We start from the raw sequence: 27,441 nt of genomic DNA on the forward strand, positions 1-27,441 counted from the left end.
CATACGGCTTCCATACCTTTTAAACTTTTCTAACAGCTTCTGCGGCTTATTTATCTTCTACTCAGTCAACAACTACATATTTTACTGACTTTGTACACAAAAATAAATCCAGTTGTTTGTATTATTCAGGAGCCCAGACAGTTAACCGTGGCTCCGTCCACCCCGCCCTCACCGCCCCCAAAGCTCCAACCTTCCCCCCGGCGGTGAGATCTGTGTTGCCTCTCCTGCCGCCGCTCTGACTGAGATGCTCTCCTTCTTGTCGGACACACACATAGTCCACTGCTGCAGTTCAGCCGCCGATCCTCCAATACATTCGTATAATCGCCAAATTTAGACGATCCGAGGGGGGAGATACATGAAACAGAGTCCGATGGCACACTGGTCAACACTTTTGTTTTTTTTGTACGGAGTTCTGCATGGACAAGGTAGGAACGTTGCTAAAGTTTGGAGATGAGATGCAGATTTTGAGTATATATGAAACTGTTAGTGGTTAAATGACTTCTACAAGCTTGTTTATTTTGAGGACTTTTAAACGTGAGGTACTGCAGACGCTCAACCTACTTTCTATAAAGTGGCTGTCTATCTGAGACCGAAGTGTGAGACCACTTTAATTAAATCTGAGTCAGCCACTGGCACTCAGGGGCAGCATGGCAATTTTTTTCCATCTTCTGTGCCGCCTCATACCTCTTCTGTCTATTTCTAATCCTCATGCCATCAGAGATTCAGCCTCCCACTGTACTAGAGTGCTGTCAGGATGGGAGGGAACGGGCCCTGGGAGGACAAGACTGTACAATCCTCCACCTCATCTCCTCGTCCCACACCTGCAGGTAGGCAACACCTGGTTTCTCTGGAGAGTCTCAAAAAGGGGCCCAGGGACCAAAGAAGGGTCAGTACAGTGGGTTCAGAGAGGAATGTGTGAAGTTTGCTGTGTTTATTTACAGTGTATTGATCTTCTTGGTATTCCTGAGTTACAAAATGTTGGAGTTTTGCATGAGGAAATGTGCGTATCCTAGGCCAGCGTTTGTGATGGCATTTTTAAAAGCAGAAAATTCCCCCTCGGGGTTTCAAGCCCCAAATCATCTCCACAGTCCTCAACCATCCATCCCACTGCAGGGGAGGATAACTACACAGTAAGTGCAGGCGTAAAGTGGCCCCCTGGAGCATTTTAACACTAAAGGCCCCTGTTTGACTGTTAGAAGACAGAGGTGGTGATTGATGAAATAGAGGAACACCTGGTCAACACATGGAGGTCAGTGGAGGGAACATTTGCCAATGAAAGGCAGGGAAACAGAGGTTTTTTTTATCCATGGCAACTTTTTTAATATAAGGTCGGTTACTTATTGTTATGAAAAGTATTACGACAGAAATCCACTTGATCCACTGTATCTAATGTAAATACTAAGGATTTCTTCACATGCTTCTTATCCAGCTCTTACCTCATAGAGCAAAGAGAGCAGTTTCTGCTTTGGATGAGGTTTCCTTCTACATTTTTTGCCATTTATTTTCAGGATTGCCCAGGAGCAGTGCTGTGCAGCAGCAGTAGTAGACCAACTCTGTGACAATGGCGTCAAGATGGCCAAGGGGCAAGGGGCCTGCGAGAGGCCCTTTTTCGAAGGAGACCCCTGGGAAACCAAAATCTCTAAGGTTTTCCTCCTTTCTAATGTCAATATCTTCAACCTTTACACGTCTCCTCACTCTTACACACAAAGGCAAAACACTAAGCCCTTTGTAAATCAATAAATAGCGGGAACAATCACATTTAAGATAAGATTTTGTTCTTACTGTCTCACCCTCCTGTTCAGATGTGCTGCGACTGCTGTGTGCTCGGCCTGATGACAGCGAGCCGGGGCTCGAGCTGCGAGCTCCCAGGTTTGACGCTGGGGAGACAGTGTGCATTTGCAGCTAAAACCTGCTGCGGCAAAAACGCAACAGAGGAAACCAAACCAGTTGATAACGGTGAGAAGATCTAAACGATCGTGTGCTTTCGGTCTTCTGTGTCTTGATTAGCTCCACTCTTATCACGAAGGAATGGCTACTGACTGGCTGCGACACTTAAAACAATCAATACACTTGGTCATTTGCACACATTAGGGGCCAAATGACTTGTAGCACAACATGATTTGGTCCCGCTTTCTAGTAAATCGGAACTAATAGCTTTGTTAATGATTAATAAAGATTCGTAAGGCTTGAGGGATCGGTTACAAGCTACCGAAAAGAACTGTCAGGTTGTAAAATTGTTACTAACTTGTTTGATATTTAATTCGTAGGAAAATATTGCAGATGAGCGAGACCTAAATCCCGTTATTAACCTCTTATTAACACTTACACCTGCAGACTTTTTGGCTTTTTAGAAATTTGGCATCCTTGACCATATTATTTTAAGGTCTAGAGGGACCTTTTGGGCACTTTTTGGCCCTCTCATGACCCTGGGTACAGGCCAACTGACCTGGTGTTCCCCCACGTCAGAGGCCCCGTCCATGTCCATTTGTATTTATCACTAACCTGTTGTGCCAGATGGTTTGTTGAAAAGACAAAGGCACTTTCAAAAAATACTTTGGTGATTGGACAAACCATCTGTCTGTTACAGTCTATAACAGGTTAACTTCAGGCAATCAGATCAACAGCCGTTGAGCACGACCACGAGCAGAGCCAGATGAAAATTATCGCAGCTACCAAATTTTTCACAACCTGGCGAACCGAAATGTGTTCATATTAAAGGTGCAATATGTAAGAATCCAAACGAATATGGGGCAGCATATCACCAAAGCAACCGCTAACTGCTGCTAACTGTAACTGATGTGAGATAGTTTGCCCAGTTAGCCATGCAGTTAGCGGTCCAGACTGGGAGTTTGCGTGACCGAACAAGCTGGGGCCAACTTCAGTAGTCATCTCTGCAGCACGATGTCTTTGACATGATGTCAGAACTGTTATTTCCTCACATTCTGTTGACGATTTCACTTAATTTTTGTTTGTTTTAAACCAAAATTATTACCACACCGTTAAATATGTACTCTAAGAAGCTCTTTGAGATTTGTTTACGCTCGTAAAGTTTTCAAAAGAGGTGAATACATCGAAACAGGCAGCGTTACTAGGAGCAGAGAGAGCAGGGCCTAAAATGAATGGCCTTGGGGTGGCAGCTGTGGATCAGATTGTTGCCAGAGAGTCAGTCTAGGTCACAGGGGTATTCACAAGACTAATCTGCAGACACCTTGCCAAATGGTAACTCGGGGCCAAATGGTGTTCCAGTGCCCTAAGGTGAAAAACACAAACGTGTGGGGAGCACAAAAACACACGATTTCTTGCCGCAGAGATTTGAGAAGTCATACTGTGAAACAAGGTGCTGAATATTTTCTCATAATTTGTTTTAATGAGGCTTTTTCTTCTATAGAACCAGTGACAGAAAAGCCTGAGGCCAGCGTTACTGCGAAGCCTCCAGTGGAGTCGGACGCCTGTAGAGGTTTGGCACCTTTATTTCTCAAAGTAGTCTCCTTTGTTATAATTAGAGCTGTAAGAGGCTTAGACTCTTTGTGGCTTTGTCTTCCATCAGCCAGTGACATGATTCTTGTGATCTCGGACCAGGGGCGTGGCACCGAGGGGGCGAAATGGGATTGAGAGTACAGCTACTACACACTGTACATTGTGATGTCTTCTTCTTCTTCATGTGTCTCTCTGCTGTTTTCAGGCTCCAATTGCTCCCAGTTGTGCGTAGGTAACGGTACATGTGCATGCCATGATGGTTATCAACTATGCAAAGATGGAGTAAACTGTGAGGGTAAGTAATGTAAATAGAAGTCCAACTTCACCGTAAATCTTAAATGTAATCAGGAATTTCTTATCTCAGTCTTTAAGTCTTTAATGTTTTCAACCAAAATTCTTACATATTGCAGCTTTAATGTTTCAGATACTTTAGTTGAGACCAAATAACTGCAAAACTAATGACATTCCTATAAACCTCTATATATGCAAACATGCTAAACTAAGATGGTGAACATGGTAAACATTAAACTTGCTGAAAATGAGCATGTTAGAATTGTCATTGTGAACATGTTAGCATGCTAACATTTAGCTGAAAGCACAGCAGTACGTACACACAGTTCCACCAAAATTACTACACTATACGTATTGACTGATGTTCTTATTTTCAAGTTGATGTCTTTCTCCTCAGATGTTAATGAGTGTCTTACTGGCAGTCACAACTGTGTCACCGGCCAAGTTTGCATTAATACAGAGGGCTCCTTTCGCTGTCAGAGGGAAACCAGTTGTGGCACTGGGTATGAACTCAAAGACGACAACGCTTGCCAAGGTAACAATTCAGGAGCACTGTAGAAAAAAACACCTAAATCCTTCCTATCTGAAGACAAGACCGATAGTTTATGATATTTCATGTAAAACAGAATTTATGTAAAGTATATTATGCTTGATTTCTTTCCTCTTTTCCTGTTCCAGACATAGATGAGTGTAAATTGGGGACCCATAACTGTGGACCAGACTTTGTTTGCACCAACACAGCCGGCTCGTTTCGCTGCCACCCAAAGGAGAGTTGCTCAGACGGTTTCATTCAGGACGCTATCGGCAGCTGTATTGGTGAGTTTGATGTCACACCGAAAACCCATGGAAAAACATCCACAGGGTGAGCTGACTTGCTAAATATGTTTTCTCATTAGATATAAATGAATGTGTGGCCTATACCACTCCATGCCCGCATGGGCAGACGTGTATCAACACAGCAGGCTCCTACACCTGTCGCAGGAACACAGTCACCTGTGGACGAGGCTATCATCTAACTGAGGACGGCACACGTTGCGAAGGTAGGTGTTGTCAAAATAAACCGATATTCTGTTTGAAAGTCTCCAAAATTGTGTTTTCTTCTCACTGTGTCTCACCTTAATTTCCCCAAACTAATGAGATGTAACTTCTCTCCCTCATGTTACAGATGTAGATGAGTGTCGTGCAGGCAATGTGTGTGGCGCCCACGGTTGTGTTAACCTGATGGGCTCATACCGCTGTGAATGCAGAATTGGCTTCATCTTCAACAGTATCACCAGATTGTGTGAAGGTATAGCAGGAATTCACTGTCTTTTTGTGTCAGTTGGAACATTTTGTGCACATCAGCCATGAAATAATATGTTTTCATGTTGTCTCAGCTTATATATGAGATATGTGCTGGGCTCTCTGGTAAATTCATTGTCTGTCCTCTGTGGACTTTAGACATCAATGAGTGCAGGCATTATCCCGGACGACTCTGCGCCCACAAGTGTGACAACACAGAGGGGTCCTACACATGCAGCTGCACCACTGGCTTCAAACTGTCCCACGACGGCAGAAACTGTGAAGGTAAAATCACTTTTCATTGGACTTATGTTAGAGCTACATGATACACTGTATATATGTACACCCATCAGCCACAACACTGAAAGGACTGGCAGGGACATTACAATGCAATGCTTAGAAACCTTGGGTCCTGGGCCTGGACCCAGTTGAAGCGCACCACCCATGTCTGCCACCAGGGCATTGGTTGTGGCTCCTTTTAGTCCTGTGGGTTTTCAGGTGGATTGGATCTTCCGTGGATCAGACTTGTTCCAGCAAGGCCCACAATCAGATTGACACCTTGACAATTTGGAGGCCAGTACAGAACAGTTTTTGCAGTATGGCAGGGTACATTGATCTGGCCTGGACCCAGTTGAAGCACACCACCCACCCAAAAGACGGTTGCAGACCAAGTAACCTCCCAGACTAACAATACGCCCTGTCACACTGCAAGAACTGCTCAGGAATGCCCCACAGAACAGTCTTTGCAGTATGGCAGGGTGCATTGCCCTGCTGGGGGAGGCACTGCCATCAGGGAGTGCCGTTGCCACGAGGGGGCGTTGTATCGAGATGATCAATGTCACGCATTTCACTTGTAAGTCATTTTAATGCGATGCTAAAAAGAAATCTATGAATGAATGTAGACTTGTATCTGTGCCTGTATCCTGGCAGATGTCAACGAGTGTGACGCCAACCCTTGCAGCCAAGAGTGCGCCAACGTCTATGGCTCCTACCAGTGCTACTGTCGCCGTGGTTACCAGCTGAGTGACATTGATGGGATATCATGTGAAGGTACTGTTGTGAAGGACTCAACGGTGGGTAATTATTCACCAAAAACTGCGACACTCACTTTTACTCTCTTCCGCCCTTAGACATCGATGAGTGTGCTCTGCCTACTGGAGGTCACGTGTGCTCCTACCGCTGCTCCAACGCCCCGGGAAGTTTTTACTGCACCTGCCCACCTGCGGGCTACACCATCGCCCACAATGGACGCACATGCCAAGGTCAGTGGACGAACCTTTTCCTCCCTTTCCCTTGAGTTTTAAATTACTATTAAATGTCTAACCTTCACCTCGCCCATGTTTTTTCAGACATTGATGAATGTGCAGCAGGGAGCCATAACTGCTCTGTGTCTGAAAGCTGTTTCAACATCCAGGGAGGATTTCGCTGCCTGTCCTTCGTATGTCCTCCGAACTTCCGGCATTTATCAAAAGGGTGAGAGCTGATTATTAGGAGCTGGTGAAACAAGATAATTGATTGTCCCCAGCTGAGCATGATGCATCTTACATGTCCACAGTTCAGTCCTCATTTCTTTCTTTTTCTTATTTGACTTATTGTGATGTGTTGTCTACCCTAACCCTGCTGTTGACATTTGCCGCAGTTTTCGGCCCTCTCTCATCCTCCAGCATCAATCACTCCTTCTCTCTTTCCTTTCCCTCTTTTTCCACCCATGTATGTAACGGTTTCCGACCTCCATCCGATGAGCATTTTCGTTTTTTCCCTTTCAGCCGTTGTGAGCGCGTAGCTTGCGAATTCGAGCAGGATCCTGCGTCGTGTTTCTCGCTCCCGCTGAGAATCTCCTTCTACAACATCAGCTTCCCCACCAACACTCCCGTCCCTGCTGATGTTTTCCGGATGGGAGCCTCTAATTCTGTGGCCGGAGACAAAATGCTGTTCAACATAGTCTCAGGAAACGAGGAGGGATACTTTGTCGTGGAGCAGAAGGCTCACGGAGGAGAGATCTCACTGCGTCGCGCCTTATATGCGCCCCGAGACTTCTTTCTGACTGTGGAGATGAGGCTGATTCGCTACGGGACGGCACATCTGTACATGGCCAAGATCGCAGTGTTTGTCACACACGAGCTGTCCATCCGGCCCTCGAGAACATTTCCGTATTAGATGTTGTTTATGGTTTTTGATGTCTGTCCCTATTGTGTACTCACCACTCATGTATTGTAATGTTGACTCTCTTTTTCATCCATCCTTTCCTTTATACCCACAGCTCCGGCTTTCCATCTGCCTTTTTATGCAGTTATTAAGGGGCTGATATATTGTTCTTGTTAAGTGGGAAAACACTACATAATTCACCTAAAGTTTGAGATGAACAGCAGCATTATTGGTGAATTGCAGTGGTCAGTTAAAGAAACTTTACATTTTTTATAACTTAATAAAATGTCCCCTTTAATTCTCAGCCTCCACCCGTTACCTTTCCTGTTTTATATATACCTGCCCAGTGCCAGAGAGCACATGTAATTGTACATAGGACCAGTGTTCTACATTTGTGGAGCTAGAAGGAGTACCGACTCATTTCGTTATGCAACCCTGTGTTGTATAATGACAAATAAATCCCCTTGTACTGGGTCAAGTTAACCTTTTATTGCGTCTGTGATATATTAACCCCACACTAAGTCAATTATTAATCCAGTTTTTTTATTGTGCAATGAAAAGATTAGCTCCACTAATTCACCGCATCATAGATCTGAAGGTTGCCAATCAGAACATCTTGGAGATGAAGGGCTGCAACCTCAGGGGTGCATGCTGAGTGGTTTCTTTCAGTAAAAACCTGTTGAAATGCTGCAGGGACTGAACAGTTAGGGCACAGTGATGCTTTCAGACGAATAATGGGCATTTAGCAGATTCCTGAATATAAGTGGTGTAAGTACATTCCTATGTTCATTACATGCAACAAATTAATGAATGCAAGAGGCACAAAACAATAGCATTACAACAGAGCATTACAACAAAATAGTCTAAACTAATTAGGCTAAGCTGATTTGGCTAATTGTTTAAAAAAAATAAATTCTAGAGTGTTTTCTGCCCTATAGAAAGGAAGAAGCAGAAGTAATTAAATACGTATTTTAATTGAAATACTGCCCATCTCTGCTCATTGTATCAATCAAAATATCAGTTAGAGCTACAGATGGAAAGCCAGAACTGAATACTTCATAGAGAAAAGAATGGATGATTGTGAAAGTAAAACCTGCTTACTTTGATAATCGTGGTGAAAAAATTCTGAATCATTTTAAGGAATAATTCAACCTTGTGTGAAGTACTCAGATTTGCTTTCTGTCCAAGAATTTATGAGAAGAGTAAAAACACTCTCATGTCTGTATGCTAAAAACGAAACTACTGTACGGCCAATTAGCTTAGCTTAGCACAAAACACAAAAACAAGTCTTGTCAAGTCTAGTCTTTATGCTAATTTCATTTAACTGTTAGCGGAGTGCTAGCCTATTGATCTTCTAATCTAACTCTCAGTAAGAAAGTCAATGAGTGTAATTTCCATCCAAAAAAACCTCAAACTATTCCTTCAAAATGTAGTAAAATGATTATTTTATAGTAAATGATTGGTTAAGCAGAGCCAAGCTGACTACTTTCAGTCTTTATGCTAATCTCTAATGGGTTTCTGTAGGATATTCAGCGTAGCGTATTGACCATCTCACTTGACTCTCAGAAAGAAAGTTATTTAGCACATTTCCCAACCATAGAGAAAGCCCAAACTACCTTAAAATGTAGTAAAGTTATTTTATAGAAGATGATTAAGCAACAACATACAATTGCATTTGTATATGTAGTGTGTAGTGTGTGTCTTTTTTTTAATCTGTAGAACAACACCCAATGCCTTTTTTGGCATTTATTCTAGCATATGATGCTAAAACAACGCCACTGTCCAGCCAGCAGCCGGTTAGCTTAGCTTAGCACAGAGACTGAAAACAGGAAAACGGCTTTGAGAAATCACTGTGCCTGGCTAAGAAATGGCCTGACACGCAACTCCAAGAAAACAGACGTAAATTTAGTTTTTAACTTTATATCTCGTAGTTGACAGATTTTATTACCTTTGGGTGGAGTCAAGCTAGCTGCGTCCAGTCTAAGCTAGCTGGAGCTTCATATTCAATGCAGACACAAGAGTTGTAGCTATTGATCTTGTCATCTAACTCTTAAGTCAATATATATATATATATATTGACTTATATATATAATATGTATATATAGGCCTAATGTGGTCTGGGGGATTCATTTCTTGAAATCAATTTGTTGTTTATCCTAGCATTTGATATAGCAGAATATACCAAAAATATTAGGGCATTGTACCACTAGATGGGGCCCATTAGCTGTTGAAGATCTCTACAACACTATGACAGGATTATTCTTTTGTATTGATAGCAGCTCCCTCCACCTCATGTCTGTGCGGCAGCTTCTCTCCATGTGCACTTTCTATGTGTTTGGAATTAAAAAGTGACAGTTAAAAATGGCTTTTCAATCTTTAATACCCGAGCACAAACACACGCACCGGCTATGGTTTCTGCCGCTACTCTCGTGCTTCCTCCGCTGCGGTCATTTCTAATGCAGAAACCAATTTTTCCTATGATCTGTTCCAAGCGGCCTCGCCATAGGATCAAACGGGCCTCGCCTTAGCGGATAGCAAGAAAAATAAGCGTGGCACTTATTTATGGGCACCTGGGGCTCGGCCAGCATGGGGGCTCAATTAGTGGTGGGGCAGCATTACAGCTCGTATGATGGATGGTGCGTTTAGTGTTGGTATTGGGTGGTTATCAGTTAATTTGTTGTAAGTAATACTAAGAGGCCAGTTGCTGTGTTGGTCAGCTGGATGAAGGCAGCCAGACAAATTTTCCACTGTTCCACTTCCCTCCTGCTGGTTTTTGGAGTCCAATCAGAGCTGATTGAAAATGCAAATATATTAAATATATGCTGTAATTATTCTCTTTAATCTTTGGATTATATAACCTACTTTTCCAGAATGCTAAATTAATAATCTTCAAAAGAGAAAATAGAGAAATTATAATTAATGATAATTTATGATGATAATCTGCTTTCCATTCGGTCAAAGTTGTGATCTTTTTCCTTAGTCCACCATGTGACGATGATGTCATTGGATCGCTCAAATGACATCCATTCTTACTGTACATACCCTCGTGTGGTTTTCTGCCATCCTGTTTTTCCTTGGTGGCGTTTCGCTGGTGCAGAATACCATGCAATCATCTCTGTGGCTTTGGCTTCGTGCTCAGCGAACAACTTGGACTCACCTGCTTGCTGCTAATTACATGGCTCTGCTCCCTTTGCAGTTTTCGAGGCTATGTTTGAAAGCGCTACTGTCTTCACGTCGGGGAACCCCAAAAACATGATTTCAGGTTGCGGAATCAGGGTTTGGCCTCCTTTTAATGCACACGGTCTTTGGTTAACCAAGGAGGTCTATGGGGCTATTCAGGTGTTGCCAGGTTCTCCTCACTCAACTCAACTGTGGAGCTTTGGTCAAAACATTTTCTTCTGAATACTGCTGGATACTGTGTACCTTAAAAAATGTGGGAAACTCACACTTCTTCTTCAGATTGTATGTATTTCTCCCCATGCCCTTCTCTCCTCTCATCTCGCTTCCTTTCCATGGGCCTTTTTCAGGTCCAGACAAGATGCTTCGGTCAATTTACGTTGTGTTAGGGATTGCCAACATGATGACGTCGGCTGCAGTTACGACCCTGCCCAGCTCATCACCCACACTGGCCTCTCCCTCCCAACCTTCAGAGAATTCACTGGACCAGAGGGTAAGTGAACAGCGAGTTCTTAGAAACTAGCTTTTAGATGTGTTTGTATAGAGGACCTTAATAGGGGAAGAGACTTTTTTTTGTTATAATGCCAAAAGCTTGACCCCTGTGAGGTCAGAACGCTTAGTGGCAGGATCTGACTTTTTTTTCTGGTTCACACAGTAGCTTGTAATAGCAAATTCAAACATTATTCGCAGCCTCATTGAAATACAATTTTCCGCCTACCAACCTGCCACAGCACATCAGATTCAATTACTTATTTCAACCCACAAAGCAATTGTTTAATCATATCATAATTATCTCATTTGAAGACCCCAAATGCACTTTGTGGTTTGCGTCTATCAGACTAATAGAAACTTTAAACCAATTCCTCCATCAGATATAGTTTTCCTGCGGACTGCTGCAGCGGCGAACCCTGTCCCTCCACCCGGTGCCACCGATGTTTTCTTTAAAATCCTGGCTGCAGACGACCAGTTCTCTTTTGACGTACAGAAACGCTCCCACCAGGGCATGATTATCGGTAAGAGGAACCAGGCTGTCAGTTCTTTATCAAATCCTTTAATTAATAATCACAGAAATACATTATTTTTATTCATATCTCTGCAGCAACTGAATTTCAGTCATTAATCCCAGTCTGCGTCCTCCCTCAGGTGTGGTCCGGCAGGTGAGACCTATCATTGGCCCCAGGGACCTTGTGTTGGAGGTGGCTATGGACTATGTCATCTCAGGGCTCATTAGCCGTCGCAACATTGTGGTGATCCATGTCTTCATCTCTGAGTTCTGGTTCTGAGCTGAACTAAGAAGTGTACTGCATTAGCAATATGTCACATAACCTGGCAAATATTATTTAAAGCCACATTATGTAACTTTTTTACCTTAAACAAAATCATGTTGATGGTACAGTGTCTTGTAACAGGGTGAATGGTGTTACAGAACTGGGATTTGTATTTACAATAGTTGTGATCCACTCAGAAACTGTGGGGGGCGCCAACTCACACAAAAGGCCAATTTCTACATAATGTTGCTTTAAATGCAGTTTGGAATATCTGAAGGCGCTGCACTTATCTCACTGAGCATTGATAAACAGCTCAAATGTTAAAGCTGTTGCGTGCAAGATAAGATAAATCATGGGATTTGGTTCATTTGAAATGGTTTAAATGTATTGAAAACAGGGCGTTAGTCTTGTTTTGTCATTTCAACATAATATCTACCAATAAAACAAGAAAACATGATCAGAACATACTGGACTAAGCCTATAGCCAATCAGGCAGCTCTGTGAGGCCTTACTTGCACTGTAGTATTTTCAGCTAAATGCTAATGTCAGCATGCTGATGTGCTTACAGTGACAGTGTTAATGTTTAGCAGGTGTAATACCATGTTTACCATCTCAATTCAGTTTGTTGCATGCTAACACCTGCTGATTAGCGCTAAACATAAAGCATAACTGAGGCTAATGGAAATGTTGATAATTTTGCAGGCATTTGGTCAAAAACCAAAGTCTCAGTTAATTTAAATGTATGACTAAATGAGAAGTTAAAGCTGCTGTAAGCGCTGTCGTCATTTTAGCTAACTTCCTGTCCATTCAGTTAGCATTCTCTCTACGTCACCACACTTGCACAACTCCTTTCTGTTTTTTCGATGCAGCTGTCTTTAAGAAAATAATGCCTATAGCAGCTTTAAGGAATCATCGAAATTATTAAAATTCATCATGAGGGGATATAAAGTGTTATGAATGTCTTATTTCATGACACACCATCTGCCACCCAACTGCCAGAATAAATGCTGGCATTGGACCTTTCTTAAGGTTCAGTTTTCAATTTTATGTTGTGACTACGCTGTGCTTTTGGTCCGGTTAAGTTTAGGTTTACCTGTTTCTGTCACCACAAACAGAGCTGGGAATTGTTACGCTGTCTTGTGGTTTTACGCTCACAACTGTTAGAACGCCATCTGGAACTGTGGTCTCTCACTTGGCAGCCATCTTGGCTAACTGTCACGGCACCACCATCGACCTCCCCGGACGTGACAGTCAGCTCAAATACATTTATGTGACCGTGATATGACATGTATTGTAGCTCTGTTGTTATGATATGTATGAATCATACAAATGTACCATATCTTTGGTTTGCAGAAACGTACAATGCCAACATATTATTCTGGCGACTGGGCGATCATCCAATGGCTGTTGAGACGTTTTGCTTGAAACCACAAATTGCAACCTCATGGAGGCGTTAGAGGAGAATTTATGGGATCTGCAAAATTATTAGTTATTATACATCATGTGTGAGCCATGAATGTCTGTAGCAACTTTTTGAGATATTTCAGTCTAGACCAAAGTGGTAGACCAGCCAACAAAACAGCCAACATCAATCCATAAAGCAACGCTACTCGCATTGGCTAAAAAGTTATTTTTCATGCCAAAATAAGACTCATTCCTCAATTGATACCTCGACCCTAGATGTGTTGAAAAATAAATGCCTTTTACAAGAGTTGAACGAAATAATGCAATAGATTAACCCGGTGCTGTCATCTCCTTAACCACTGTCTACTTGGGTTTAGACTTGTGCCACTATTATAGACTGTTGATTGACCTGCGGAACTGTTTTATATTTACTCCTTTTCATCTGTTTTGACAGACCAGAGGCTTCACGCTTCATTTGATAATGAATTGCGGATTTGTTTTCAACATTGATTGTGTTTTGTACCATGAGACTTTACGAGCATCTGTGAATAATAAAGACCACGCGGTTAATTGTACTCGTGTTTTTGATTGAAAAGAGCCCAATCCTCTCGCACTGCAGACTAAACAGGCCATCTTTTAGTTAGCATAACTGAGGTTTCCAGAATAACTAAAAACTGAAAGGATGTACTGTTTTTCCTGTAACTCAACTCTTCAGATTCCCCGTTGTACCATACCGCTTCCAGTTTGTAAGGATATTTCCAGTTATTCCACTCAAAGAATGAATAATGGAACTCCTATGCTGGGAATGTTTGGATCCTTGAATACCTCGTCTTAAAGCTGACAAATTGCTTGAGGTAGATACATCTTACCATCCATAATCAACTCTCCCCCACATCGATCTGCCTTTCACCACTGCTGTGCTGCGCTCAGCCAGTGAAAACACAGGGGACAACCAGACGGAGCAAAATCCTGTAATCTTAAATTTGCCACTTTGCATAGGAATCCCGAGGGCTTGTCCTGTGGCTTCTGTTGTTTCAGCTGCAACAATTGTCCCACAAATTGTCAGGCCTCATTGAATTGATCTTCAGACCTTTCAGCATTCCTTTAGGTAAATCAGTTGTGAGTACAGCTTGTACAGAACTTCTGTTTAGGAAATTATTGGACCTTATTTTATAAAACATCTGTAATGGGAGCTATAAAACATCTAATCCTAGACTCCTGGTGGATGTTGGCTTTAACATATAAGCAAAGTGAAGTAAGTTGATTTATAAAACACTGTAAAACATGCTTCATGTTTTTTTTATGTTTTTACACTGTTCTGCACCTCATCTGTTCACTGCACCTTATACTTTATGTTGCACTACCATTAATACTGCTTGTGTATACACCAACACTGCTCATTTATACATTTTTATACATATTTTCTGTATATATACATTTTTATATTACACTTTATATTGTTATGTTAATATGTCTAGGTTGTTCTATTTTTTTTTACATTTTTTATACTGCTATGTTAATATGTATAGGATATTCTCTTTATTTCACTGTGTTGTCATTCGTCTCTGTGTGTAATGCTGCTGCTACACCTCAATTTCCCAGCTTGGGATCAATAAAGTATATCTATTCTATTCTATTCTATTACAAAGCAATTCACAAGACTAAGGACAACAGACTTTATGAATGGATTATGACCGATCCATCAACCACTAGTGAAGCTATAAGTTCCCATTTAAAAACCCTTTATAAAGGCCGCCTTATTAGAAAACGGTGATTATTATTTCACCTGGCTACAAATGTCCTTTTATGCATAACGTTGAAGCTGAAGTTGTCAGTAATACCGGAAGACAATATGGTATATATCTAAATTAGATTATTGGTTATGCTTCTTAATGAATTATTAATAGCAATAATGAAAACAAAAGTGTAAATGAATGAATAAAGTTATAAAGAGGCTTCTTCGTTAGCGTGTGCAAAAGTGCAAAATACTACACAACACCACCACCACAGCTCCCAACACCTCCTTTCTCCACTGATTAAGGACTCAACCATACACTTCACTGTCACTTATTTATTATCTCAGGAACCCTGCACATTGCACATTTGCACAGGCACATTTATTATATATTGCACACGTCATGTACACACAAGGACAGTTACTGTATATGGTATGTTTATCTTTATTCAAATAGTTTTTATTATATTTTTATTCAAAATGTTATTTTATTCTTTCCAATATCTCCTCATTATTGTCTCTACTTTTTGAGACTTACTCTTGTGCTGCTACTTATTTCCCTCTGTACTGCTGTGTTACCTGTGAATTTCTCCCAAGGGGGATCAATAAAGGAACATCTTATCTTATCAGCATCAAAATATACTTAAATTAATAATTTAAAGTACTCATTATGTAGAACTGCCCATTTAAGAATAAAGTATTATTGGATTAAAATCACTGATGCAGTCATGTGTACATTACTTTAACATTGCAGCTGATATAGGTGGGGCGTTAACCACTTTATATACTGCTGTTTGATTTATGAATTTACCCCTGGTATCAATAGAGTATATGCCTAATAAAACATGATAATTTATTAATTGATTATATATTATTTATCTCAATCTGCAAAGTGAACTCAAATAGATAAATCAAATAAATGTAGTGGAGTAAAAAGCACCATATTTGCCTCGGAGCTATAGTGGAGTCAAAGCATAAAGTATATAATCAAATAGTAGAGGCACCTTAAAATTTGTTCTGAAGCAATGTATTTAGTTACTTTCTACTCCTGCTATCCCCTGCCCTGACCAAGAATGAATAACATTTCCAGAGCTTTCTCCTCAGTGAGCCTCAGTGACTTGACATTTGTGTGCAAACAGCAGCACATGCTCTGACTCCGCCCTGATCCTGGATTCAACCAATAGCGTGTTTGAAGTCTATCCGGAAGTCCCGCCCACAGGCGTGAAGCAGGCAAACATGGCAGCTATCACCAACAGCAACTTGGACATCCCAGCGTCTTTCGCTGGCATTTTGAATGAAAATCACCGCTCTGAACACTTGCCGGTCCTAAAAACATTCACCACTGCGTTACGGGACAAGGAATACAGGTGTGGACTAAGTAATTTACTGCATTTTTAACGGAAACTGAGGGTGTTAGCTTATGAGCTAACGCTACGTACTGTCGAATACAACGTCCAGCGTGACATTACCGGTCCGTTATTCAGGCCAGTTCTGTGTCAGTAACCATTAGGGTGGGTGCTCATTTAACCACCTCGCTGCAGTGTAGCAAACTAAGATATATTTACTTTACTGACCTATTAACTACAGCAGTTATTTAGCTTAAAAGCTCTCAGTGGCTCTCTGTCTAGAGATAGTTATCAGGACAGGGTGTAGCCAATGACAGTAATGATGGGTCAGTACAGGCAGTTATCACAATGCAAAGCAGCAGTTTTATAGTAAAGCTGCACCTGTTTTTGTCAAACTAAAATGTCTGCTGTGACGTTCAACTCCACATCCCCCCCCCCCCCCCCCCGTTGCTTCCAGGCGTGTGTACTACTGCACTGAAATAACCATAGTGCCTTCCTGTTTTTGTTGTCCCAGGGATGCCGTGGAGGAGGAGGCCTTCTCCAGCCTTTTAAAGGTGTTGTCCCGACTGTGTGATGAGCTGCAGGCTGTCAGCGGTGAGGATGAAGACCTGCAGTCTGTCGCCCTGCAGCTGCAGCTGACCGCTGAGTGCTTCAGGGCTCAGAGGAACGCCTGTGTCCAGAGCACTCGCAACCAGAGTGTACTCAGGTACTTCAAGATACATACATTGTTAATGAGATAGTGGAGAAGATGAATACAATAACGGGACTATTAAGGATGAGTGGATGGGAGAATACGAGAAAGATATTAAGGAACACCATAAAATAGGGGAATAATCTTCTAAACATACAGTAAGTACATAATAATGTAATTCTCTTTTTCTCCAGGGAGGTTGGTTTCATTGATGTATCTCTTAAACTCCTGAGCATCCTTCGGATCCCAAATTTGGAGAACAGAGATGACATACTTGAACGTAAGTCTAAATTTAGGCAATTAAACCTTCATAAAATAATAGCTTTTTCTTTAATGCAGCCTTTCTGATTCTAATCTTTGTTTTTTCAATCATCCTCTATGGCCCAGCTCTTCGTTGTGGGATCCAGTTCCTCGGTAACCTGGCCGTTGGAAACCAAATGTGTAAAGACAACATCTGGCAGCAGAGTTTCCCAAATCTTCTCCTGTAAGTTTTGTGTACTACAATTGAAGTTAATGTTAAGCAACACTTTTAAATAAACACTATGATACTAATACTATAGTAACTGATTGATTGATTGATTTACATTATGTAAAAGCATCTCATCCACAGCTCTCTGTCTCTTCCACACTAAAAACAGAGTTGATGTGAGACCACATCAAGCCCTTTGTTTTTCACACGAACACACATTCTGCAGCAGTATTTGTATTTGTGAAAGCTTTATTGCCGACATTTGTAGCCAAGCCATTTGTTCACACATTGAATCAACCCAAACATGTGTTAACAGGCAGCTGCTCAGTGTTGACGATGAGAAGGCGGTGAACTACGCCTCTATGGTGCTCCACACATGTCTAGATGAAGCCAAGGTGGAAGATCTGTCTGAGCCGCAGAACATCCAGGTGGCTCTCAGGGTGATGGAGCTCTGCAGGACCCAACCTGACTTGGACTGGACGTAAGAGTGTGTATCTGTGATGGTGTGTGTAAAGCAATTGTTCATTTTTATAAAGAGTTTTATTTTGTATTTGCTCAATTACAGGGTTATCATTGCTACCCAACATTTCCTCAAGTCTTCAGCTCTCGTGGAGAGCATGTACTCTGGGATGTCTCACCATGAAAGGTACTTTCCTTTAAATGTAGTGACAGAGAGTAAATGTCACTTGGTTACATTACACAGAAACTGATCCTGTAATAAAACATGGCCCCATCAAACCTCTAATAAAAAACTTGCAGAATAGCAAGTTAATATACCCAGAAAAGCTAACACAGCCTATAATGGAGTTACTAGTACACATAGAGAAAATAGAAACACGTCATATTAGGGTATACTTATTAACCATTATCTAATTGCTTATATGTGTGCATATTAATAGCCTATTGGCTCTTTACTGGTCATTATAAAGCACTTATTGATGCTTTATTCTGCCTTCGACCACATCCTATCACTACTAGGCCATTAACTTTCAATATTTAACATTAAGAGTTTTCCCTCAATTACCTACTAATTCAAGCTCATTGATCATAAGTAAGGAAATTGTTGTAAATTAATTATGATCTTACTAAGCTTTGCAAGGTATGGGCCTTATAATGTGGTGTTACCACAAGAATAGTGATTCTCCCTCAATAACACTTAATAAATATTGCATGTTTGAATGCATCAAAACTCAAAACTAGAAGTGGTAATAGTGTAATAATAACCTGTGTGGCTTAATAAGGCATGGCAGGTTTTTTTAAGGGCACCATTTAGACACAAGGTAATTCAAAGGGCTTTAAAGGGTCATAGACAAACACAAAAAAAATATTAAATTCTACCTAAAAGATTAAGTGTGAAGCTGCTAACTAATAAGTTGCTAATGAGCAACTAGTGAATGTTTTATATGTGTCTTAATAAAAAGTGTTGCAGAAAATACGAATATGTAATACTAAAAGGTGCTGCAGATGTGTCATAAAGACGTGTGTGCATGTTTTCTTTCCAGAGTTACTCTGTTAGAGCTGCTCTTTGCCCAGCTGAGAGAGGAGGACTCAGATGAGTGTGGCGTCCCACCCAGTGTGGCTCGTTTCCTGGCTAGTACCTTCCAGAAAGTTTGTGGAGCTGTGCTGACACTCGCCACTGGCTCGGTCTCCAGTGAGGAGGTACAGAAAGTTAACCTGACTCAATCGAGTAAACTGTGTACTATTGGGAGAGCTTTGTTCTACTTTAAGGTTTCCATTTTCTAACTGATATGTCCCCTCCCTAACAAGAACTCACACAACATCCTCCATGTGACCAACACCTGTTTGTTGCAATCCCCTATAGGTCCTGCAGGAGGCACTGACAGTGATAAGTCTACTGGACGTGCTGTGTGAGATGACCTCAGACTGCAGCCAGTTCATGTTCCTGCAGGACCATCCAGACCTTCTAATGACCACTGTTGGTAAATGAAAACTCACACTTACACAACCGCTGTGACCCAACTGGAGTTTGTGGGTCAGATTTGGCCGTCTATGGTTGATTTCATCTGTGCACAGTAGACACTGATTCAAATGGTGAAAGATCCAGATCCAAATAAAAACACGGTGCTTAAACAACATATCTAAAGTAAATGAATCTTCTGTAGAAATCCATTCCATAATTCTTAATTCATAATTAGATAATTAGGTAATTAGATCTAATGGCTTGAACGTCATCTCCATACTCTGTGTGCTTTTCCTCTTTTCACCATTAACGTGTTCTCTGCAGAGCTCCTGGAGCAGGTGCATGCTATAGGGAAGTCCAGCAAGAATGTTTTCAGTTCCGCACAGAACTTCTCCTTCGGTGGAGATGGAGACCAATCCCCTGTCATCAGCTTCAAGGCCCACCTCATCAGGCTGATAGGAAACTTGTGTCACAACAACACCAACAACCAGAACAAGGTTTGGATTTAACAGAAAATGGTGCTTCATGAACAAATAAATACATTGATATGTGATTTATTGCATCAAAAATAATATAAAAAATAAATGTAGGCATTAATTAATTCATAAAACATAACATAAATTGATCTTCCTGTTTTGATTTGCTTCTGTGTTTATTTATCTTTTTATTAATTCCCATATTTATCTACTTCCCCGTAAGTAAGAGGGGAATTTAGAAAAAAAAACCAACATAAATACCCAAAATAACAACCTACGTAAGTGTTAATGATTGTTATTGTTATTCATTGAATTTCTTTTTTTTCTTTCTTTAATCCACTTGGATCCCTCCTCTAATGGGATCTGGGGCCTCTCAAGATATAGTGAGCACCCTTGATCAGTCTAACACAATGGGGGTCACAGGTCAAGAGGAGGTCTGAGAGGCCCTCCTTGTCTTGCTTTGACAGACCTGTCTCTGCTCTAAATTAGCATGTTTAAAGTGCAGGCTCTAGTAATGAGCTGTTGTATCAAACCACATGACCTCTCGGGAATGAGCACCGCAAATGAGTGTAACGTCTAATGAAGCACGAGGCTGTGTGTTCCAACGACTGCAAGCTTACGAGCTCTTTCAACACAACAATTTGGTTTTGCGCTGAAATGTGAGACATTTCCTCCCTCGCTTTAGTGATTTTTATCAGTTCCCCTCCATCGCCATCTGTCAGCATCTCACTATTAACATAAAGCACAGTTAGAAAACAAAGTGGACTGGGAGGAGTGGGCCTCTATCTGTGGCACATTATAGACTCAGTCCTACTTAATAGAAACAGATTTGAGGAATGCTTGTGGGATGGCCACCCTCAGTTGGCCTCTCTATAATATTTATGGATGCTGATCTGTGGTCTGTCAGTGGTCAGAAATCACCCCATATCTGTTTTCACTAAGAACTCTTCCAGTAAACCAATTGTCATTCTGTTCACCTTCGGGAGAGATTGTAATTTCAGATGTGCATGCAAAGCGCTGAACTGCATGTACGGAGCTGCAGTCAGTGTCCAGTTATTCATCGCTTTATCGGTTTGGACATAATGTAAGCAACTTCAGACAATTATTTCGAAAGTGGAAAATGCAGACCTGGGCGCTTGCACTAGTCAGCGACTTTGTTTCTTCGACAGTGTAAATGACATTTCCATTTTCTGAAACTCAGCACTTTGTCTCGTCTCGGAGCTCCTAGCAGTCTGTTTGGAGGGTAACCACAAGGGCAACAGCAAGCAAAGACAACAATTAAGCCTATAGAATTAGACACATGATACAGAGCAGATCACCCCATTGGGATGGTCTTAAACTAACCCTCAACCACACTGCTGCTTTTGCAGCAATGTGAAGTACACTTAGGTCAAAAACATTTCTTTCCTTTAAATGAATATGTACTTTGTTTTCTCTGTAAAAAAAAAAAAAAGATTACTGACTGCACAGCTTGACCAAATACTACAATTCACTTTCCAAGCATTGTTAGGTCATTGGTATGAGAATTGTGTGGTGAAAAATATTGGTGCTTTTAATACTACTCTCACATACTGCTTTGAAAATGCAGGTTTCCTTTTGTCTCAAGAATGATTTATCAAGACAATACAGAATTCCTGGTACATCATGTAATCACAAAGCACATACAGATACTCTGATTAAACACTGTGAAATGAGCTTCTCTTCAGGTATGAAATTTGTCAACAAAATGTTGTTTCAGATCTGGTATTAGTTGTCCAATGTGTAGGATTTAGTGGCATCTAACGGTGAGATTGCAGCCTGAACACCCCTCGCCTCACCCTCCCCTGTGATGGCTGCTAAAAGCACAAAATGCCCTCGCTAGAGCCAGTGTTTGTTTTCTCCTTTTCAGGCTACTGTCCTCCTCGTCGATATAATAGGCTCATTCTAAAGTAACAACATTCTTGGTTTCAGGTGATTATACAGGATTGAAAACATAATGATGGAAATGATACTCCATTTTTGCCCCTAAATCTCCCTAAATCCTACACATTTGACCTTTTATAGATGACGGCTGTTTGTCAGTAATTGTTAACAGTCCAATTACCAACTTGAGATGCGAGAATGGAGTTTGAGTTTAGAGACGACTAATTAATCTGCATATGAATGCAGATGCTTTTTTAAAAAACTAAGCTAAATTGTTGTCAGATGACAGCTGATGTGTTCCTAGATTGCATTTTGGCTATGCCTCCTGCCGCTTGCTCAAACACGATTGGGCAAACGGAAACCAAAAAGCTTGAAACACCAAAATCTTGTCTCTTGGCTGCAGATTCTGCATTTCCATACAGATATCTGTTTATAGAGACTGCAAAAGTATTGTTCCAGGACTGGTATTAAATTGTCAAAACAACTGGAAAATGTCCAGTGATACCGAACGTGAAAAGTAGACACAGACTTCTTTATCGGTCCATTCTTTAACATCTTACTGAACTTGCTTCCTCAGGTGAGAGAACTGGAAGGCATCCCCCTCATCTTGGACAACTGCAACATAGACAGCAACAACCCATGTATCCTTTGTTAACCCAAGTCAGTGATCTGGAAACACAAACACATCTGTGTTTATGTACATATATTGCAAGTTTATTGAAATCATTGTTCACTTTTCTGCCCAGAAGCCATTATAACCACTGTGTATCTTTTACTGGCGCTTTAAGAATTGAACTTGGCATGTTGGCACAGGAAGGCTGGTGTGTTTGTAACTAGAAATAAGTGTTGCATCAAGCTTTGATTGCTGCAGTGTGTGTAGGCTGGCCAACATAACGTGTTGAAATTTTCACATAGCATTCAGCACCTCTCAATACATCGTTGCTCGCAGCTGGTTCATTACATAAGTCTTTGGAGCTGCTTGTGAATGCTACTTTTTTCAGAGAACCAAGTCAGTTCTATGGTAATTATTTAGACCACAGTGGTGCTTTTGTATTAGATTGCATTTTGATAGTTGTTTCTGATGTTTTTTCAGCCCCCTATTTATCTACATGAGGGGGCAGAATGTTATCAATCCTCTCAATGTGATGCAATCCAATGCAAAAACATCTCTGCAGCTTCTAAAATACACATCCACTTGAATCAACATCTTTCTGACACACTGGCTTAGCTTAGCAAAGATGTGATCCATCAAAAGGCTTGCCTTTTGGTTTGTCAAATACAGTGATAACTCTGTGCTGTAAGTTCACAACACACTGTGAACACTCTGACCTCTGTTTTACTGCTGGTCAATGAGCTCCCACCCCTGAGCCGTTCTCATGTCGAGCCCCCACTGGGCATCCTGCTACCAGTTGGTATTAGCAGGCTCAAGTGAGGGCATCGTGCCAGCTTGTCTTTGAACCAGGTCAATAGTCTGAGCCGAGCCTTTACCTTGTGCCTCTCTCCCATACACAATGTTCACTCCGTCCACCTTTTTTGTGTAGGTGTCAGCATTTGTTTCTGTTGAGAAAAAGATTGTTGTAGAAAAAAAAGGCCTGTGGATTTACGCAGGAAACTTGAGAGGGGTGAGTTGGGAATGTTTTGTATCACACACATAACCTGTCTGTGAAACTCATTTGTTTATTGGCCTGTATGTGTACTCAGTGACCTAAGGCAAATACCAGGCACTCATGAATTTGACTTCCTGGGGAGAACGTTAAAAATGTTTAACCAACTGTGACCCCCTCTACCTTTTATCTGTCTACGTATATCACTTATTTTTCTATATGCATTTTTTCATGAAGTCGATTTTGTAAATGCACTATTGCATTGCAACTGCATTCACATGCTCGTTTACAGCATTACATTTATTTTGTTGACGTTTTATAAAAGTGGTGCAATGTGGTAGTGTTGTTTTTGTTGACATCTTAAGTGTTATTGAGGAATGACAAATACTTGACACCCAACAATATTTGAGGTTCATGCCTGATTTTAAGACTTAAGTTATGGTATGTACAGGAAACCATTAAAAAAAATGTCTAAAAAACATTCTAAATACCACACAGTCATTGCTGTCCTTAACCGGACGCCTGCAGTTATCAGCCAGTGGGCCATCTTCGCCATCAGGAACCTCCTAGAACACAACACACAGAACCAGGAGCTGGTTGCCTCCCTGGAACGCCGTGGCAGCGCCGACTACTCTGCGCTCAGGGAGTTGGGTTTCCTGGTGGAGGAGCGAGATGGAAGCCTGCTGCTCAAACCTGTGAGGAAAGACTCGTAAAACCTCAGGAGCAGACAGGAGAGAGGAGGTCCTCAAGCCCTGCACGCAGGTTCTCATGTGAAGTATTTATTTAGAAAAGGATAAGGCACATGTGTATATACACGTGTGAACATGTTCTCTTGTTGTTCTACAAGCCTCATTAATGTTACCTAATACTTAAGCTTCATCTGCTGGTGAATAACCTGTCCACTAACAATTCCTAACTTTTGTGCCTGTCCAGAATAATTGACAGCCACACTGCCGATATATTAAGCAAAAAAGCGCTTTTGAATGAGATTTTTCTGTCAGAGAAGTATGTATAATTACTTTTCTACCTCAGTGATGATTGCACTCATGCCCAGATAGGGCTTAAGTTATTCTTGATAAACAAAGGGTCCATGGGGTCCCCCTGGTATAGAAGCAGGAGGTCTTGTTTTGTCTTGACCCGAGTGTGGGAAATGAAGAGTTTTGGAACGGCGAGCGCCTGCTGGTACCTTTTGGCAAGGCTGATTCTTTGTGTTTTAATCCAAAGACAAAGAGCACCACAGTGTCTGGGCTTTTCACTTTCACAGACACTGATGTTACCAGCAGGGGTTGGGGTTTAATCTCAGGCCCATAGTGACTTCTGCCGCAGTAACTGCGAAACAGAGAATGACCAAAATATGATGTAATCAACCCCCTCACCACCTTACCTAGTTAAGGGCGGTGTCTTCGCCAGAGGGACAAAGACTTTTATTGTCATTCAAACGCTTCAAATAACTGGTTATCTAAACAGGTATTATTAATATAAGGGCAGCTAAGTGCAAAATGCAATACTAAAACTAATAAAAACTGAAGCTATGCATGTTTGTAATTTAAAAACAATGCTCAGTCTGAGTAAGCCTGTCACGATAACTACTTTTTGTCAGACAATATATTGTTCCAGAAATAATTGTGATAAACAATATTATTGCTATGTTAGGAGCTTTTAATACCACTGATATAATGTAGAGCAATATAGAGCAATGAACTTTTAATTCTTAAGAACATTCAAACGTCAAAATATGAAATATCCAAATAAATTACCATTAAATAAAATCAAACCACACAACCAAAGCAAGAAATAAAATTGACTCTCCGTTAACAAAAATTCCACTACTTATATTAAACATTTGGCACAGGTGAATAGTCATTAATTCCTTAACAGGAAATATACTGCCAATATGTATATCAATAAGTCAGTAAGATATTCATGATAACATGTACAATAAGTCGAAGTAATTATCGTGACGGGCCTACGCATGAGCTGCATCTCTGCTTGCTTTTGCAAAGCTTCCTGTATTAAGACCATAACAGTAGTGAGCTTTATATTCAACGTAGTCCAGTGAATGTCATCTTATTCTTCTTCATCATATTCTAAATCCTCTATTTCTTCCCTATTGCAAAGTATTAGAGATAAATAAAGCATGAGGGCTAATGGCATGCATCATACATCATTAACCACCTTTAAACTCATAACATTGAGTTCATGTTTTACACCTTAAATTGCCTCGCTTTGCTCTGAACAAGCTATCTTTGAGTTTTACCAGACTCCATAGACCTTCTTAGAGATTTAGTGAATACTGTACTTTATATGAAGCTGTAGCTGTGTGTTTGCGTGTATGCGCTTCTTTTGAAAAGAGATAGTAATCCTGGATTAGTAGACGATGGATGAGAGCATACTAAAAGTGTACATCCGAAGTGTGAGTGAGTGAGTGAATCAGACCAGAAGCATTAGTTTGCAGAATGACATCCCTCCCTGCTCCTCCCGTTGCTGGATAAGCTGAACGGTCCTGACACCTCAACAATGCAGTGCTTTACTGGCCGGGCCCACACCCTGCTCCACCCTGTTTGCTCTGCCACTGATTTTTAATGACAAAATGTATTGAAACAATCGGCTGGACTCTCCGCTCAATCCGCCGGCATAGTGAAGGGAGCTTATGCGGTTCCGGTCCCCAGGATTTCAGACAGCTAACAAAACAGCTGTTACTTGCGCTTGACTGACTGGCTGCAATGCTTTTCAGCCCCACAGGAAAGAGGCTGTGCGAGTCAGCCGGGCTGAATGAGGTAGCATAGCCGCGGCCGTGCGTTCACCTCCTAACACATTAGCACCACATCAGTCGAGGCCAGAAGTTCTTGTGTTTCCCATATCAGCGTTTTCTACCACAGGCCTCTACTAAATTGTATTGGTGCCTTCTGGTTTTCTACTGGCCTTCTGCAAAAAAAACTTTGTCAGGGTGTAAAATATATACTGATGTTTGGTTGAAATAATGTTTATATAATGCCTAATAAAGTATGTGTGTGAAAAACAGCTGTTTGTAAAGTTTTTGATAAGGCCAATAAAGGCCACACATGACATAAAACTCAAGAGACATTAAAAAAGGATGCTCAAATTTTATTGGTAAAAAAGAAAAAATACAACCGTCCATGTTTGTAAGTGATGCAGACTTTGATTTTGCCACAGAACAAATAAAGAAACTTAAGTTAGCTGTATTTGAAGTCACAACTACGCTTCAAGGATGCAGTCAGTTGTTCCTGTTTACTGAAAAGGCAATGAAGACAACTTGAAACATAGAAATCTGGTCGATCGAAAGCTTCCTATTAATTATCCATGCATTTACTCAAATACACAGTGGTTTCTACAAAATTTCCTCAACTTTCCAACACTTGATGAATCACTCAGCATTTATGAGCTACGTCGAATTGTGAAGGAAAACATTGAGAGAGACAATCTGAGCTACTTTGGTAAAACACGTGGAGTATTTACAGTTCAGGAACTTTGATCCAAAGACATAAATTCCAAATAATTTATAGCTCTCAAAGCTGAAAACAATGACATTAGAAAACACTTGTAAATAGTGACTTTCCTTTCCATCTATAAATGACATAAAGTGCCACGTTCCTCATATAAAAATATACTCTTCAAATTGTTTTGTAAGTTATATAAAGCCTAAATAAACATTTCTGAATACATTAAGGGTGCTGTCCAAAAATAGCTTTTTGAGGCCTTTGATCCTCTCATACCCCCTTCTGTGTGGTTGGGGCACATGCCATCCACCCAGGCAGGCCTAAACCGCACTGGAAGGCCTTGTGTAAGCAGAGGCCACCATGTGGAATTCCACGTCTCTGCTGTTCATGGGAATGTTGGATGCATCTGAACCTGATTGCACCTCTATGGAGTTCCAATGAGGCTTACATGCTTTTCTCAGAAGGCAAGAGCCCTCTGTAAACAAAACAGTGAACATGGTCGGGATGGAAAGTGCCGTTCGAACTGACAGGTTGGATGCTTAAAATAGTTTGGGGGTATTTTCTGCCTCTTTGACTCTTGGCGTAACAAAGGCTCTGAGCTTGGTGGAGTGGGGGGGTGACATGTCCATGAGAGAGATGTCAGCACAGCACTCGACAGCACAACCCTCAAATTACTGATATCCCATGAAAAAGAAAAAATGTGAATATGTGAGTGCAAGGAAAAATAACTAATCTATAGCAAAATACGCCACTGACAAATGATAATGGATACAAAATGAAATAGCAGAGGATTTTG

The 27,441-nt window shown here is 41.1% G+C and overlaps 2 protein-coding genes across 3 annotated transcripts; both read left to right on the forward strand.

The window, feature by feature from the left end:
- The first annotated feature begins 245 nt into the window (after positions 1-245).
- On the forward strand, positions 246-13,618 carry LOC141008459 (fibulin-1-like). Of its 2 annotated transcripts, XM_073480834.1 has the most exons (17): positions 246-425; positions 719-827; positions 1,509-1,644; positions 1,803-1,956; positions 3,389-3,457; positions 3,683-3,772; positions 4,166-4,303; positions 4,447-4,584; positions 4,665-4,808; positions 4,934-5,056; positions 5,209-5,334; positions 5,980-6,099; positions 6,180-6,311; positions 6,399-6,522; positions 10,722-10,864; positions 11,244-11,384; positions 11,515-13,618. In XM_073480834.1, exons 1-17 carry the CDS (start codon positions 356-358, stop codon positions 11,652-11,654), a joined length of 2,097 nt encoding a protein of 698 aa, XP_073336935.1. In that variant the 5' UTR covers positions 246-355; the 3' UTR covers positions 11,655-13,618. The 2 variants fall into 2 exon arrangements, with proteins under 2 accessions (XP_073336935.1, XP_073336936.1); XM_073480835.1 differs by lacking the exons at positions 10,722-10,864; positions 11,244-11,384; positions 11,515-13,618 and adding an exon at positions 6,816-7,677.
- A 2,383-nt stretch (positions 13,619-16,001) lies between these two features.
- On the forward strand, positions 16,002-26,208 carry atxn10 (ataxin 10). Its single transcript, XM_073480219.1, has 11 exons — positions 16,002-16,145; positions 16,639-16,830; positions 17,010-17,095; positions 17,203-17,299; positions 17,601-17,765; positions 17,850-17,930; positions 18,787-18,943; positions 19,107-19,224; positions 19,530-19,702; positions 22,161-22,224; positions 23,716-26,208. Exons 1-11 carry the CDS (start codon positions 16,015-16,017, stop codon positions 23,898-23,900), a joined length of 1,449 nt encoding a protein of 482 aa, XP_073336320.1. The 5' UTR covers positions 16,002-16,014; the 3' UTR covers positions 23,901-26,208.
- The last annotated feature ends 1,233 nt before the right edge of the window (positions 26,209-27,441 follow it).

Source organism: Pagrus major, chromosome 14 (genome assembly GCF_040436345.1).
Source record: "Pagrus major chromosome 14, Pma_NU_1.0".
NCBI lineage: Eukaryota > Metazoa > Chordata > Actinopteri > Spariformes > Sparidae > Pagrus > Pagrus major.

Excerpts from the sequence above, each read along its gene's own strand:
- LOC141008459 (XM_073480834.1), top strand. The coding sequence starts at position 356 with ATGAAACAGAGTCCGATGGCACACTGGTCAACACTTTTGTTTTTTTTG. Across the intron at positions 1,645-1,802 it reads GGGAAACCAAAATCTCTAAG|ATGTGCTGCGACTGCTGTGT; the intron begins GTTTTCCTCCTT and ends CCTCCTGTTCAG. Across the intron at positions 1,957-3,388 it reads AACCAAACCAGTTGATAACG|AACCAGTGACAGAAAAGCCT; the intron begins GTGAGAAGATCT and ends TTTCTTCTATAG.
- atxn10 (XM_073480219.1), top strand. The coding sequence starts at position 16,015 with ATGGCAGCTATCACCAACAGCAACTTGGACATCCCAGCGTCTTTCGCT. Across the intron at positions 17,766-17,849 it reads CAACCTGACTTGGACTGGAC|GGTTATCATTGCTACCCAAC; the intron begins GTAAGAGTGTGT and ends GCTCAATTACAG. Across the intron at positions 19,703-22,160 it reads ACACCAACAACCAGAACAAG|GTGAGAGAACTGGAAGGCAT; the intron begins GTTTGGATTTAA and ends TTGCTTCCTCAG.